Source organism: Psammomys obesus, unplaced genomic scaffold, assembly GCF_907164565.1.
Source record: "Psammomys obesus unplaced genomic scaffold, mPsaObe1.curated_primary_1811, whole genome shotgun sequence".
Lineage (NCBI taxonomy): Eukaryota > Metazoa > Chordata > Mammalia > Rodentia > Muridae > Psammomys > Psammomys obesus.
In genome coordinates, this window is record NW_026596131.1 from 3,935,972 (window position 1) to 3,953,429 (window position 17,458).

Sequence of the window (17,458 nt, forward strand, 5' to 3'; positions counted from 1 at the left end):
TACTCACTAGACAAAATGTTCATCTGGGTCTCTGCTATGTGAGAACACTGCTTTAGCTGCTGGGGCCCATTAGTGAATATGACAAGTATCCGGGCCCCTCACCTAGCATATTCTGATAGGAAAGAGCCTGACACATATGCATACAGGAAGTTGGCATTGTGTGTGTGTGTGTGTGTGTGTGTGTACACTCGTGGAGGCCTGGGAACAACCTCAGGCCTGTCTGAGGCCTGGGAACAACCTCAGGAGCTGTCTGCCTTGTTTTTAGAGACAAGCTCTTTTTTTGGCCTGAGGTGTGGCTATTCAGCTAGGCTGGGTGGCCACAGACCTGTCTCTGCCTCCCCAGGGAGAGAATTACAAGCACACACCACCATGCCCAGCTTTTAAGATGTGGGTTCCAGGGGTTGAATATAGATCTTTAATGCAGATGGAACATGCGCTTTACTGAGTTATTTCCCCAGCCCTCATGTCAGCATTTCTGAACTTACCTTCCCAACCATTGACTCAGTATCCTGAGAGTGGGTTGTGCTGGCTGGCTGTGGATGATGGGAGATGGGAGGCAGCGGGAGAGCTTTAAACCACTGTTGGCTGCTAGCAGGGGTGGCTGTGAGAGATCAAGGGTGATCTCAGGGTGGGTGAACAGGGTACGGAGAACTGAAGGTGGAGTGAAGTAGAAGGATTTGGGAACTATTTTAGGTTAGGCCCCTCAAAAGAAGGACCACTAACATTTTGGGTGTGGCAAGGCTTTGAATCGGAAACTGTCCCGTATATTTCGAGGCGCTTGGCAGCAACCCTGCCTTCTACCCAGCCGGGTCAGCAGCGTGCCTCCTGGCTGTGTCAGAAAAAAAAAAAATCTCTGGATGCCCCAGGGGCAAAATAGCCCCCAGCTGAGACTTCTGACTGAGTGGCCTCAGCAGTGCCTGCTCTGATAGACTGGGTGTCGATGGATAAAGGTGGTGATAAAGGCCATTATTGGACAGAAGATCTAGTTTCTGAGCTTCTATTTTGGTGATATCTGGTACCCCTGGAAGGGTTTTGCTTATGACCTCAGACTGTCTCCTCCACCTCTGTAGGGCTGGCTGGACAAGCCACATTTAATCTTGCCTGTGCCTCAGAAGGCACCAGAGAAATCTTGGCAGACTGACTCAAGCCCTTCTGGCCAAGGCAGCTGCAGGGCCCTGGACTTCGGGAGGTTAGGTGTGAGTTCAGCATCTTAGGGATAGAACATTGACCTGGTTGGACGCACATATGTTTGCATTAAAATGGGCAGGCCTGGGCTGGGCATTGCAGGACTGGGGATGGGAGGTGGGGTACAGGGAAACAAAGCTATGTGCCTGAGGAGAGAGGCCTCTCAAAGGAGGATGTCAGAAGAGAGTGACCAAGATGCGCTGCCGACGTCAGTCCTTGGCTTTTAGAAACTGGGTTTTGAGGGCTGGGGACATAGCTTAGTTGACAGGCTTTTTGCCTGGTATGCACAAAGCCCTGGGTCAGTCCCCAGCACTACAGTTAGCTGTGATGGTTTGCCTGTGCCCTAGCACTACAGGCGAAGGCGAAGAGGCCGGAGGATCAAGAACTTAAGGATTATCAAGAATATAACTTAATCAAGAGTGCAACTCTGACCATCAGGGTTTGAGGCCAGGCTGGACTTTGTGAGATCCTGTCGAGAGGGAGGGCAGCGAGTAAGCCAGCCAGCCAGGCACAGCACGCCTGCGGAGGTCAGAAGACACCTCCCAGGAGTCAGTTCTCTCCTTCCAGTACGTCAGTCGTGAGGACTGATCTCAGGTCCTCAGGTTTGGTGGCAAGCGCCTTTACCTATCGAACCGTCTCCCTGGTCCAGCACACAGGATTTTGATTTCTTTTTAATACGTTTCCTTATTCATTTGTTGATTTGTATGCGAGTGTATGTGCAAATGGGAGTGCTCTCACACAGGCTTACCAGAGGCCAGAAGGTGTCAGGTCCAGCCGTGCTGGCTTTGTGGGACACCCTGCTTGCTGTGTGTGAGCTGGGGGTCTGAACTGTATTCTTCGTGACTGCACAGTGAGTGCTCTACCCTGCTGGGCCATCTCTCCAGTCCCCAAGGCTAATTTATGATTTTTTTTTTAAAGTGACTCTAATAGGGAGCCATGCTTGAACTAGGTGAAAAGATGAAACTGTTCTCCAGAGCGTGTCTGGAGTTGACACCATTCAGTGAACACTGGATGGGAAAGAAGAGCTAGGCCACTGCGGGACGCAAATGACAGCCGCTGGCTCAGCGGTGATCAGTATCTTTATTCAGACACACTTGCTTCCGGAACTACAATGAATGCATCTAACAAAGCGAATCATGCAAACGGAGATTAGAGGTTACACAAATCCAAGAAAACTATGCAGTAATTTACATATCCGCCTCACCCGCTAGGTAACCGAACAAGCCGTGGACAGCCCGCTACGGCTCATCAGGCGGAAAACCTCAACCTTCACTCCTTCCTCCAAACCAATTTGGGGTTTTGCATGGTGTTTTTCAATGAGAGATTAGAACGTGGCGTGTCCTTCATAAAACAAGACAGAAACCGTGTAGGAAACACAACTTCAAATGCTTCTCTGATCATCTATAAAAGACATTCTGAAAAACCTTCATAGTCAGGATCCGAGGTCTTAGATTCTTAGAAAACCTTTAGGCTCAAAATAGTAATCACCTTCACCTATAATTTTCGATAGTCTACTAAACCTCCCAAGGAGAGAGTCACATTTTTCCAGGCAAAATATTAACAAAAATCTACAAACTTTGATCACAGAATAGTCTTAAAACTAAGCAGGAGACAAAAGACACAAGTTGTTTAATCAGAAAGTGCAAAGCCGCCTTTTGTTGTCATCTAGAAAAAAAGGGGTCCTTACAAAATGGGCTGGATAGCTGCTGTCTGAAAGGGAAGGCTCTGTCTACTCGCACTCACGGGCATGGAGGCAGACGCCTCCAGCACACTTGATGCTGCCTCTTCTTGGGGTAGTAGGTTTTGGATTGTTCAATGAGCAAAATCCTTCTAGGGCCTCTCTCATTTTTTTTTAAACTAGGTATGAGAGACTAAGTGACTGTGGATGGAGTTGGAGAAGGAAGAAGTGCCCCATCCTGCTCACAGACCCTTAGAGCAGAGTGGAGTCCCAGAGGTCCCCAAGAGTGCTCTCCTCGGACTGCATCGGGAAGGCGGGGGCTATACAGCCATCTTCCCTGCAGTTGGAAGATGGCTAAACCTCAGGCAGCTGTCCTTAGTGTCTACTGAAAAAGAGAGAGAACACCCTCCGGCAGCCACTCCAGTGTGGACACCGGTGGACCTCACTGGCGTGGGGAAATCCTGCAGTGGGAATACAGGCCATGGGTACTCTATCCAACCTGGATGAAATCTTCCTATAGGCTTCATGGAATTGGATTTTTTATGAAATTTGTATTAGTTTTAATTTTAAAAACTCATGTTTTTTTTTTTAAAGAATCGAGTTATTAAAGTTCTCTATAAAAAAGTACAAATAGCCCAGGATATTCTTGTCTTCTATTGGAGTAAATAAGTTAATTTCTTGTTTTAGGTTAAAAAAAAAAAGTCTTTGGAACTTGTGGGCTTCCGGGGAGGGTCACAGTAAGGCTGTTTAATCACTTAGTATGTCCTCTGTGTTTGTTGACTGACACCTGACCACACGAATGAGGGGTGCAGGAAGCTGAGCCATACAGGCTTTTGACCATGGAGTCTTGGTACTGTAGTATCCCGGGGACAGCAGGAGACACCATCTCTAGAACGCCGCATCTGCGCATGTCTCCAGCACCCTTTCCTGATTTCCTGGGTTATTCTAACAGCGGAAAGTAACAGCTTTCTTTAGATTTGCTGCACTGGCTCAATGAGACAGGGCAGGGGTGTTGCTTGCCCATCACATGTTGTTAACAGCAGTTCAAGACAAATTTCCAAGCCTGTTTTCTAACACTCTGTCACATTAATGTGGAGCCGCTGCTAACCAGAGGACCCGCTACTTTCATTACCATTGTCCTGTATCTGTCATGGTCAGCATCCTTTCAGGCCCCTGGCTCAGCATGCATCTCTTGAGCATGGCTGTGTGGGGTGCTCAGCTGTGGGGTGTGGACGGGCACACCTGCCCTTCTGGGGCTGTAAACAAACAGGAAACAGTGTGACCCGTACACACAGGAAATAGGTGATTTCATAAGACCAAGGTGAGAAAATGACTGTCAGGTGGTGTTGCCTTGCGGAGGCTTTTAAAAGCATGTGACTCTCACTTCCCTCCCCCCCCCCCCCCTGTTTTGCGAAAACAAAGCCCCGCACAAACCCTCCTTATTTTTCCTGCTAAGCAGAAGCTGGAGGGACACTGTTGGCTGTTTTTGCGACTTCTGCACCTAGTCTCAGCAGTCATTATTATCAGAAGGAAAAAGATGGAACTTAGTGGCTTCCAGGGTCTGCTGGCTGGCCAGGCTGTGTTCAGGGCAAAGGACTTCTTACAGTTGGGAGGGTTGGAAGAGAAACAACAGCCCGTGTCCCTGACGAAAGACACACATTTGAAGACTGACAGACGGCAACTTTCATTTGCACCAATGACCCCTGCGGGTACCACCAATCTCTCCGCCAACCTTCCATGTCTTTCTGGGTACACTAGAACTCTGCTCTTCTCACATGGCGTTCATTTCAGCTTCCTCCTCTGTGTGATACATCAATGGGTGGCTCTTTGGGGCTTGGCAAGCCACCACGCTTTTAAGAACTGTAGCTCGCGAGCGGCAACACTTGAGGGTTAATACTGGCCTGGTAATCTTTCACAGGACCATCTCAGGCCAAGCGTCCAGAAAACTCCTGGCCTCCTGAGTTTCTCAAATTACTGATAGAAAGACTAATTAAAGAAAAGGCTACTAGCTCAAACTAGGCCGCAGAGGTTGGGGGGGGGGATGCGAGGTGGTGAAGGGCAGTCATTTTAGTTCCTGGGGCTTCTTGTCCAGCGCCTGAATTAGCTCCTGCCCATTAACTCCCGGGGCTGCACCTGGCAGCCTATTCCAGCTCTTTCCATTCAACCCAAGCACCGGGTAACTTTAGATGCCATGCCAAAGGCAGAGCCAGCAGCCCGCTGGCCTGTGGTGGAAGAGGGGAGAGCAGCCGCTGAGCAAAGGCCACCTTCCAGGGGAATATAATACAAGACAATTTCAATGGCTTTTCTGGGTCACACAGCCTGATGGGTCCTGTGGAGACTCGGATTGAGCTAGGTTCTCCTCCACAGATCTTGCCAATGCAGGCAGCGTCTGAGAGCAGTGCTTCCTGACCCTCCAACCCAGGGACTAAACCTTTCAAGCCATGCTCCTGATTCTTACCTCCTACACAGACACTTCAGTTCAAAAACCAGCCATTTCCCTGTAGCCTCCATCCACACAGGGCCTATGAAGGGGGGCGATGGTGTAGACTGTTATCAACTGATCCTGCCTAGAAGCTGGTAATGGTTATCCACATGAGTTAGTTTTGCAGCAGTAACTGTCTTGGGCTGCCCCGATCTTTAGAGTATTAGCCTTTATCTAAATTTAACACTCAGCAGTGTATAAAATAGGCTGCATCATGGATACTTTCTTAAATTTTTATCTTTTCTCCTAAGTTTGTCCTCCAGCGTTCTGTTCCTTAGGCAAATGCTAGCTCTGTGCCTCCGTAATTCCCACCCACCCCCCTTTTGAGATTGTTGTTTTAACATTCTTTATGACAACAAGCCATCCAAGGGACTGCACATGGTTTCTGGAGAAGCTGAGGCATTTGGAGCTGGCTGTTGGTGGCTTAAGGGAGAACCCAAGCCTTCGACTTGCTTCAAACAATCAGGCAGCTTGGCACCTTCGGACAGATTGTCCATGACCCTTGCGTTCCTTCTCTGTGATTTCCTGAACCTTGAGAGGTCTAGCTGGGGGTCAGACCTGTTGCTGTTCCGGCTGGGAAAGAACAATGCTTTCATTTCCAAGGCTCACTTAGAAGCCAGCTCCTCTACTGTTGGACCAAGGATAGTGTTTTTGATAAGGCTGGATCACCAGGATGATGAGCTGGGCTTCTAAGATCAACACCTGAAATCCCCTGGCTCCCCTCCCCCTTTTTTTGAGTTCTAAAATCCAGAATTCATGAAACGCTGCAGAAGAAACTGCTTTTTTTCTGGTCTGGCCCATCCTCCACTCCACATCTCCTTCCGATTAGGGGGTTTAAGAACAGCCTATGATCCTTATCTCAAAGACCCTTGGTGGGCTGCATACTGCTCGACTGTCGAACAGACAGGCGGAGAGAGGAGAAGAGTTTAGCTGGGTGACACTTCCGGGAGAGATGCCTTCCGCAGGGACTGCTGGGAGCTTCCATCTTCACTCTTTATTTTCACAATCATCATGCTGCAGAAGCCCGCCTCTTCTGAACACCTTGTACCGGGAGCTGTTTTGCCAAAGATGTGCTCTTCAAAGGCTAGAATGTTCTAGCCACAGCTTTAAGACAGTATGTGCCTCTGAAAAGAGTCTGTTGGTAACAGCTTCAGGCTACACACAGGCATGGGGTAAAGTTTGTTTCAAGGAGTTGGTGTGTTTTGGGGTACACAGTGAATTATTCTGTGGCAGGAAGACAGACAACATACTTGTGGTGTGTCCATGTGCACATTACAGAAAGGAATCCTTCCACCCTTTTGTCCCTAGAGTTCCCAAAAGACATAGGCTGAAAAGACTCAGACAGAGAGACAGACACACACACACACACACACAGTTCAGCCTGGGTGCTGTAACAATGCCACATGTATACATATCAGGAACATTGGAATTAAACATTTCCAGCTGTCCCCAAGAGGAGGAGTGGTAGAGGAACCTGAACAGAAGATAACATGAAGAAATTAAGAGAGTCTCATCTCAAAAATAATCCCCACAAACAAAACCGGGGTTTTCAGGTAGAATCAAATATATATATAGATATATACATATATACACATATATAGTAAAAGTCTAGTTAAACATGTAAAGTAGCCATCCATTTTTAAAATTACATCTACATTAAAAAATTAATATATCTGATAAGTGCCAGTGTGTGGGGTAGTGGGTAAGAGAGAGCACAGCAGCAATGAATAAAGCTAACACTTAATCTTAAAGCAGACTGGAAACGTGAGCCTTCACAAATATAGCACAATTTTGTCTTATAAAAATTATCATAATACTCTTTATACTTGATACAATCATATCAATAATATAGATTAACTTGTTATTAAGTTTTATTATAAACATGCAAAATCCATTGCATGATGCACTCGCAAAACATATTAAAATCCTTCTAGCAAGAAAACATCTTTGAGCTGATATAAGCAGAAAGTATCTTGATCCTACAGCTCCAGGTGTGTCATTCAGTAAGAACTGGAAAGGGGAACCCAAACTATACCATTTTTCATCTCTACGTAGATGTTAGGGCTAGAGAAAGAGGGAAAATCAATCAATAGGAACTGATGCTAGTCGGTACTTTGATTAAGTTACTATACATTGTACTTTCATAAACGACACTGCAGCTTATTAAATAAATAGTACAAAAGGGGTTGGGGCATACACTTCAGCTTCTTAGAAAGGGTACCCACAAAGGTAGCAAAACATTCTTGTGTGCGTGGAGGGGTTGGCTAACAACACTGGTGAGTAGTGGCATGGTTACTGATGGCACCCTGGACTGAAGAGTCATCTCCCAGAGATTAAAATGAACATACACATGGTTTATCCTTGATCTGAAATGATTTCACACGCTTGTTCAGCAAAGTCCTTAGATGATTTGGCCTCTTAAAAAGAATGAGTTATCAAGATAGTTATCAACCAAGTAGGGAAACACAGATGATAGATTCAATCATCTGAAGTTTTCAACTGAATAACTGTCTGAAGTTTTCTTTCACTCTCAAACTGCTGCACTATGGTTGTGCTATGACATTTGGGAACGGTGGTTCATCCTGCCCTCTCAAATTCCAGGGACTGTTTCCATCGAAATAGAGAATAGAAGTAATGGGGGCTTGAAGATACTAGCCCCCAACCTGTCTTTGCTTACTCTTTGGGCTTCCTTTTTTTTTTTTGTGTGTGTGTGTGTGTGTGTGTTCCAAAGACATCTTGGGTGGAAATGTTTCTGTCCCTTGAGTTGGAGTTGGAATCACTTTACTATCTTTGGTTGAGGGATCCTGATAGTAAAAATCCAGAGTGGAGGGTATGCAGATTATATCAAATCGTACCAAAAAGGGGAGGGGGGGGGAAGATAAGTATCTTTTTTTTTTTCTAGGAAGAATTAACTTGCAGTCAAATGTGACTTCTAAATAATTAAACTGTACTCTGTACATTATGTCATCATCCACTAAGATAATGTTCTTGGGAGAGAGAGAGAGAGAGAGAGAGAGAGAGAGAGAGAGACCCTGAAAAGTTAATCACTTATGGACTAATGTCCCTAGACTTTTCAGGTCTCTGTGTGGAACAAAATACAAGGCCATAGCCTTAAAATTTTAAGGTTAAGGATCATTTCCCAATGCGGGGGTGGGGGTGGGGCGGGAGGAGGCTGGGGGCTGGGGAGGCATTTTATCTCTCATTTTTGTTTGTTTGTTTGTTTCACACGGCACTTTGTAAGGTCGGATGCACAAACTGGGGGTTGACATACGAGAACCCTTCAAAATCAGACTGGTCTATGTTAGCGATGACCAGCTGGTCTGGAGGTGTTAAGACGGGCTGCCCTCGTGTGAAGAACTTGTCAAAGTTTTCTGCTCCTTTGCCGCACTGTGGGGGGGAAAAAAAGAGAAAAAGAAGAGGTTAGAAGATACAAATCACAGGAGTGGTTTTCTGAGAGCGTTTCGATGTAATGGAAGTGCCAACAGGGAAACTGGGCCTGGCTGGGCAGCAAGAATCTTGCAGGACTTCCAGGCCTACTGGAATCAGAAGCCAGGCACAGCAAACAACAGAGAGTTACCTGAGTGTAATTCTTCATATGTACTCAGAATGAAAACTCTAGATAGAGATGTACTGTTGTGTTACAACATAGCAAAAAAGACAGCCTCTCCACTACAGTATCACCTTGTTGTGCAAGCAGAGCTATGAGCATGAATGTGCACACACAGTCATAGCTCCATGTTGAAAAGGCCATGATATTGGTTGTGCCTGTAGGTAACCTTTCATTGATAGGGTGAGGTTTTTGTCCCATATCTGGCTCTTTGTAATAATATTTGTAATCAGACAGAAGCTGTGTATGTTTTAGAAACTCCAGCCCTCAGAGTAACTTTAAAGCAAATGGGGTAGGTACATTGGCAATAGTAGGAGATGAGGTTTTTGAGCCCAGCAAGAACTCTGTACATCTGGACACGGCTGGTCAAGTGGCAGGCAGGTCAACATGGAGCTCATTCACAGCATGGGCTCAAGACAGGAGAAGGTATGCACAGGTACAGTAAAGTCTATGCTCTGTCTTGAATATCACCCCCCCAAGGCATTCTTTGCAAATGGAGGCCTTTGGTATAGATTCCCTGTGGTTATCTAGCCAGACAGCTGCTTAAGCAGTAGTGTAGGAGAGTCTTACTCAACTCAGAGTCAACTATATGACTAAGAGTTACGCAAAACCCATTGCACGATGCACTTGCAAAACGTTACATTCCTTCTAGGAAGGAAGGGAAGGAATAGTCTTACTTTTCCAAACACCTAGAAGGGTTGTGGCATGCCAAAGTGTCTGGGATTTCCAGTAAAGAGCTGAGAGCTTCACCGATGCTCCTAGGGATGGTTCTGAACATGCTGCAACCGTGGTTCTTCTATCTGCTGGCAGCTCAATTAGAGCAACGTGAATTCGCTTTGAGTAAGCATACATTTTAATCTAAGGAGGCATTCTTGGATCTCTAACAGAGGGCAGTTCTAGGTAATCTGTGAGGTGGAACCTACCCCATTCTCTCATTTGAAGAGCCGGGAGAGGAACTATATTTCCCTCCTCATGCTATTATAAAGGTTAACTATGAAGTTCCATACAGAACACGGCAGCTGATCAGAGTTCAGTGCACGATATTTATTTGTTTAAAAACAGAGATGTGTTAGTCTGTCTCATGGGCTATATTTTCTCACTTATCTTCTAAATGGGCTTTCTAGAGAATTCCAATTCATTATAACTTCCCACTTTCATTGCAGCAACTAAGACACAGTTCTAAGAGTCTATGGAGGCAGAAAACATGTCCTAAATTCAAAGTAAGGTCTTCAAAAATGACAGTGTCCCTTCCCAATATTATTTTCATTTAATAAGCAGTCACATACTCTGAACTCAAGGACATTTCACGCTGCAGCAATGGGGGTAGCAATGTGTGTTGGGGGTGGGGTCCTCAAGCCACTCTGGAGTCCATTCAGGTGATGAGGCAGACTCATTGTATCAGTCTGCCTCCTACATATGGAGCAACAAAGCTTTGGCTTTCAAACAGCATATTCACAGGACGTTTTTTTTTTTTTTTTTTTGCAAGAACCCACAGCACTTCAGGGCAAAGGTCAGCAGAGGCAGAGGCTGCAATCACACCACCCCACATGCAGAGGATATCCTGAACCACTGAAAAGGGCTCTTTAGGAAGCAAATAAGGGGATACTGTTTCTTCTCAGGAACTGATCTGGAATCTACCATTTAATTCATAAATCAGATAAACAATGTAAACCAGCTTCCATTGAGGTAACACATTCAACTCCTTGCAATTATGTAAACAGCTAAAGAAACAGTTGCCTTTTTGATAAGACTTGGCTTTTCAGCCAGGTAAGAGTTTTCCTCCAGGGAATGCATTTTTCTCTAATTGTCATAACTTGGACAAAGGATGCCATTGTCATCTAGTGGTTAGAGAGGGATACTGCTAAATGCCCTAAAAATGAAGGCCTCCCCGTTCCTCTCAGAGACTTATTGGCTCAAAGTATCAACAGCAGCTGCTGTGATACTGGACTCCATATATCTAGACTGTAATGAGAGGTCCTGTGGTTGGTGCGAAGGGGCCAGGCAAGGAAATTAGGCAGAAGCAGTAATGTGTGGGAGCAGAGCATGGAGAAGTTGCAGAAGGCCGAGGAAAAAGCATTATAAGCAAGTGTTACAACCCTATGTGTGTTGGTTTTGAGGAAAACTCCCTTTTGGTGATGGATGAGTACCTGAAGCCTGGACGAATTCAAGTGCATTTACTGTTGATGCTTTCAGAGTATGGCTACAAGAACCCCTAAGAAGATAGCATTTGTGCTTTTTTCTGATACTGACCATGCAAAGAAGGGCAAGAAGGAGATTCTGAGAAACACAAGGAGAGAGAGAGAAAGAGAGAGAGAGAGAGAGAGAGAGAGAGAGAGAGAGAATGTGTGTCCCTATAAAGCAGAACAAGGCTAGCCAAGGTAAATGTTCTTTTTGCCTGCCTGTCTAGCATTGCGTTTATGGATTTGTTCTTTGAAAAGATTGTGTGAGTGTAGTCCTTTATTTGAATGCTGTCTTTATGATGCTCACAAATTAGTTCCAGTGAGAAGTTTCTTAGTGCCATGGCTTTATCGCCAAAGGAGGGGGTTAAAAAAAAATAAAACTAAAAGAAGAGTCCTCAAAATCTACAAACACGAACACTGAGAGAGGCAAGAAGGAAAGAGGACATCAGATTCTACAGCCAGTGTTCTGAGAAGAGTTATAGCTAAGCTGTCTAGTGCTTATAAAGCAGTGTATTGTAATAAACAAGATGGAAAAATTCTGTCAAGGCCTCGCGCTGTCTGTGCTGAAGACTGTGGACTAAGGGGAAAACGTGGAGCCCCAATCAGTTAAATCTCTGCCCTGTATCACTCTGAATGGCCATGTGACCGTTTGTCTCAACATTGTTCCCCACCAGAGACACCTTTCTCCTTTCTCACTCTAACTCTTCTTAGAAGTTTCTCTGGGTTGGGCCTGGAAAGATGGCTCAGTGGTTAGCAGTACTGTTTGCTCTTTCAGATGCAAAGTCCCAGCAACCACATGGTGGCTCACAACCTAACTCCAGTCCCAGGGTATCCAGCCCCCTCTTCTGACCTCCCTTGGAACCAGGCACACACAAACACATGGAGGCAGAACAGGTACATGTACAATTTAAAAATAAAATTAAAAAAAAAAAAGAATTTTCCCTGGCTCAAGGGAAGAGAGGGAGAGAGGGCCTGGAGAGATGGCTCCATGGTTAAGAGCGCTGTCTGTTCTTCCAAGGACCTGGGTTCAATTCCGAGTACCCACATGGCAGCTCACAACTGTCTGTAATGCCAACTCCAAGGGATCTGACACCTTCACACTAATGCACACATAAAATAAAAATTAAATAAATTTTAAAAATAAAAATTAATGTTAAAAATAAAAATTAAAAAAAAGAAGAGGAAAAGAAACCACATTCCGATAAATGAAAGCTTTTGTTAAACTGGCTCGGTTTAGGTGGAGAGGCTAGGGCAGGCTGAGGACAAAGAATAAAAATTAAATCACTGAAGTTCAGACATATCAACCATGAGACAAAAAAACAAAAACAAAAACAAACAAACAAACAAAAAACCCAAACCAAAGCCAGCAAACAAACAAAAGCAACTAGGGAGTGAGTATGTCTCAGCAAGAATGGGGACGATAGACAGACTCTGGGAAACTGGGGATTGAGTCTGAGGGTGTGAGGAGACCCAAGACTTGGTAGATGCTTTACCCTGAGGGTGGTCATATCAGAGTGAATGACAGCCTCAAAAGGCAGCATGAAGGTTTTACTCACAAATTGAATGTTGTGAAAAATATAAGTTGATCTTATACTAGGGCAAGTGTCTCAAAAAAGAACCTTCCACACTTCTAAGCAAAACCAGGTCCAGAAACAGAGGATCTGTTTTGGGGAAACCAGAGAAGATTTTGAACTACTTGTCTTTAAAGACGTTATGCAGCGATCTTACATACCACCAGCAAATACAGACAAAGATTACAACAACCCGAGCTCTTTGGATGCTGGGGTGGATGCTGGGGCAGAAGATGATGTGTTTTAAGAATCTATCGTCCATTGCCTATGACCCAACTTTGAGATCATCAGCTTGATGGTTCCACCTCGGAGCTGAACAGAGAGTAAAAGACAAAGGGGGGGGGCACCCAGTGAGATCTGTGGGCAAGCAAGTGAATGAGGGGCATAAGAAGCTAGCTTGGTCGCAGATGTTCTCCCAATATTCCTCAGAGGTGAAGCTGAAACATTATCACAGCCATTTGAAAAACACCCTCCTCGGCAGCTACAACAACAGGCAGGTCTGGGTTGTTTGGGACCCCCGAGTTCTAGTCCACTAGCCTTCACAGAAGCTCAGTCAGCTTATGAACAATCCCTCTGGGGTGAATAATCATGGCCTCCACCTCCACAGGCCAACAGCAGTTTTTACAGGCAGAAACTTTTGCCAGCAAAGTGGCATGGGACGAACTCAGAAGAGAAATAGGCATCAAGAAGCAGTCCAGACCAGAGTAGGCTGGTGTGTGAACCCAGGCAGGTGCCACTGATCTCCTGGGAAACAGTTGCTGTCTGGTGCTTACTGACTCTTGAGGAAGGTCAGCAGAGTGAAGGACCAGGCCAAAGATCAAAAGGCCCAGCTATAGCTTTAGGAGTCGCATTGCATGTCCCTTTAAAGGTAAAATGGGATGTGACCAACCACCTTCCAAGGCTGTGGTGAGGGCTGAAGGACAGAGCGTATGTGAGGCCTTTCTAAATGATGAGACAGTAGACAGCTAGAAGACACAGCACGTAGCAGTGGTCCTGAATGCAAGCAATTGATATTTGAATCAATGAATGTATGAGTGCTATTAACAATCTGCCCTCTCTTTGATCTCCTCATTAAGGAATTAACATCTTTGTCATTTTTGATGTCTCTACGCAGATGATTAGTTTTAATCGTCCACTGGACACAATCTAGAACCACCCGGGAAGGCAGGCTCAATGAGGGATTGTCTAGATCATATTGGCTAGGTCTGTGAAGGATTGTCTTGTTTACGCTAAGGAAGCCCTGCCTACTGAGGGTGACACCATTCCCTAAACCAGGGATCCTGGACTACGCATGAGCGGGAGAAGCAAGGTGAGTGCAAACGTGTGTATTCATTCTTTCTCTTCTCTTCAACATGGGTATAATCAGATAGTCCGAGTTATTGCCACCTCGATTTGCCAAAAATAAGGGACTGTGGGCTAAAATGTACCCGTTCTCCCATAAGTTTGTTTTGTCAGGGTATTTCATCCCAATGACAGAAGAGTAAGACACCACCCATTTAGTAAATTCACCAATCAATAAAGCGAACCCAAGGGAAGTCAGGTGCAGTAAAGGTGTGACAAAGCATGGAATGACGCAGACTCTAGATGTACCCATGTCCTGTGTGGCAAGCACCCCTCCAAAACACTTTGTTCTGAGGAAGAGCAGAGGGAGGAGACTGAGCTGTGCTGCAGGGCGTGGCTTCTTGCCTGTGATTTTTCACTCCTTTGAGGCACTGAGTATGTGTGGCGCATGCGTCGGTCTAAACGCATGGTGTCTCAGCAACGTTAGATGTAACTGCATGGTCACTGGCACGGGAATGTGAGTGCTTACAGAACAATGACTGTTAGGAAGCAGAACCACACAACTCCCAGAAGGGTAGGCAGAGCTCAGAACAAACGAAGCTTAAAGGTTAGCTGCAGAAGCACAGAAAGAAGAAGAGACATTGGAATCCGGGGAGGGCCTCTTACAGTTGCTGGGTATGGCAGGGCATCCTTGGCATCAGGAGAATGCTTACCCACAGTGAAGCACTGCACTGTGCAGTGTGAGCATTTGTGAGCATGTCGCCCCGTCTCTGCACAGTTCCTTGTATCTCCCTGTGTGAGTTAACTAGTCAGTGGCAGACAAAAGCTGCTGGAATCTGCATTGTGCTTCCCAGGAGGTCAGGTCAACTGCACAGAAGCCCCTGGAGGAGGGCCTTTGGCTACTGCTCTGCCCTTTCCATGAAGACCAGCATGCTCAGGGAAGGTCTCGATGCAGGGTGAGGGCAAGCAGCAGCACGAGGTTAATGGTGAAAAAGTGAGGTTAGTTTGCGTAGTCACTCAGGGTCTGAAAATGTGCTCACCGAAGGCCTGGATGCCCACTGAAGCCAGTGCATTTTGGTACAGAAAGTCTGGAGAATAAGAACGGACAGAGGAGAGGAATTGGAGATGTCGAGAACCAGGAACAGCCATGTGAAAATTGCCATGAACCCACGAACCTCTGCGGTGCATTGCTATGTGAAAGATGCGAGGTGCGCAAGGCTGTACTGTCTCCTTTGTGTATGCGTTTATGCAAGCATACAGCTTTCTGGAAGGTTACAGAAAAGATCATGACTTGTGGGACTATAAAAGTTAGGGACGGGGAGAGACCATCTTTCCCTTTCTATTCTTACTATTTGGCTGATGACTGCAAAGGGATAGCATTTTAATGGAAATAATTGCCTGAAAGAGACTGAGACTTCCACTACTCCTGGCCAACATTCTCTGGGGTGAGGGACTAGAGAAGGGCGTTGGTCTTTTGGACATCATTAGACATGCTCGGCTCACCTATTACCTTAGGACACTATCTTGGGAGGGACAAATGCTGTTTGGAGGGAGTCTAGTTTCATGGATGAGTTTGCTGGTAGATAGAGGACGTATAGGTGAGTACCTTCTTAGTCATGATGGCCCTATACCTTTATTCCAGCACTCAGGAGACAGAGGCAGCTAGATCTCTGAGTTCAGGGAGGCCAGCCTAGTCTGCATAGCAGGTTCCAGAACAGCCAGGGCTACACAGAGAAACACTTGATCAAAAATCAGAACAAAAAAGTGAGTGCATTTGTGTGTGTGTGTGTGTGTGTGTGTGTGTGTGTACGCACGCGTACAGCTGCACTTGGATTTGCAGGAGAATGAGCATTGTAAGTGTGTGCTCATCTAGGCCAGAGGACAGCCTCAGCTGCCATGCCTCGCAACGTCTGCTATCACTAGTCTGGAGCGTTCCATGTCGGCTAGGCTGGCTGGCGAGTGAGCCCCAGAGATCTGCTTGGCCGGGATAACGGTTGTGAGCCGCACACCTGGCTTTTTCAGTGAGCATATTCTTGAAGCTATAAAAGCCCATGCGTGTGTGAGGGTGACGGTTCCGGCCCACCAAATGTTATTTTCTATGGGATAAAAATGTGCACTCCTTTTGGCCTTTCTTTGTATTAACGGCCAGGTCTAGAGGGTTTAAAGATCTCTTTTCAAGAATAGTACAGTGACCATCATTGTTGGGGCTTGGCCTTTGGGCAATGTGAGCACATCAACCTGAGGGCAGACAGGGCCTGTATAGACAATGCCCTTAACCACCGAAATGCTAAAGCTTACAATTTAATTATATTTATTATTTAAAATGTTTCATTTCTTACAGGCAGAAAAAGATTTGGGAGAGTAAGTTGTAAAGAACAGGAGGAACTGTTTGCTTCTAATTCACCAGTGGAAGATGCTGATGGAGAGTGATTTAAAGGCTTAAATCAAACCCCAACACACCATGATGTGATTTCTTCTGTCTCCAAGGATGCTTAGTGTTTTTAAATTGTCAGCAAAGCTCCTTGAGTCTTGAGAATCTCAGTTTTAATTAGCATCCCTGTTACTGGCTTAATGGAAAGACCAGGAAGATGAATCTCCCTGCCACTCAAGAGGACTGATTAGATGTGCCAGAGGCATAATCTCAGTTAGACAGTCTCTACAGACCTCTTCCTTCACTTGGGTAGCTGCTGCTCCGTACAAGTAACTTTGCAGACTCCTTATTAAAAGAACACTGAGCAGCAAGATGTCCTCAAGTTTAGAAAATATGCACAGAATTATCTATGTTTAAAGAAGCATTATATCAGCAACTTAATCTCAAGTGGGTCAGGAAAACTTGTGTGTGTGTGTGTGTGTGTGTGTGTGTGTGTGTGTGTGTGTGTGTTCAGAGGACAAATGGAACAAGCAGGGTAAAATGTCAACACCTAGGTAACCTAAGCAGTGGGAATGTTGACCTTCTTACATGATCTCCCCAATCCCCTCCCCCCTCCCGCTTTTTTTTGCAGTGCTGGGGCTGAAACCAGGGCCTTATGCCTGTCAGGCAAGTGCTGCAGCTCTGCGCTACACCCCTAGGCTTTGGCTTTTTGAGGCAGGATCTCACTGTGTGGTTCAGGGTGTCTTTTCATTCATGATCCCTCTACCACTACCTCTTGAGTACTGGTATAGCGGCGGCGCTATCACCAACTCTTTCACAGGTCGGAGAAATTCCTTCAAAATAATCTAAAAAATAACTGCCAACCCCAAACCACCACCACATTCTCTAAAACAGCAAATGACGTCATGAACTGGGAAGGGTGGGCTTCCTCCTGTAAGCATCCCCGTTGAGGCCTCTCTTCATGGTGATGGGGAGGGGAAGGAGGTCTGATTGTGACTGTTCATCACAGTGACACTTACGCCTGCTGGTCTTACCGTCCTTGGCTCTTGCTAGAAGGATGACAATGCCCCGGTGAAAGTTACTCTACTTTTTCCTACCTCCTT

The 17,458-nt window shown here is 45.8% G+C and overlaps 1 protein-coding gene across 1 annotated transcript in view; it reads right to left on the bottom strand.

The window, feature by feature from the left end:
* Positions 1 to 2,246: 2,246 nt before the first annotated feature.
* Prkca (protein kinase C alpha) overlaps positions 2,247 to 17,458 on the bottom strand; it is a 383,669-nt gene continuing 368,457 nt past the window's right edge. The window contains exon 17 of the mRNA XM_055592063.1: positions 2,247 to 8,732. Coding sequence (XP_055448038.1) covers positions 8,568 to 8,732 — 165 coding nt within the window. The 3' untranslated portion in view covers positions 2,247 to 8,567. The remainder of the gene's footprint in view (positions 8,733 to 17,458) is intronic.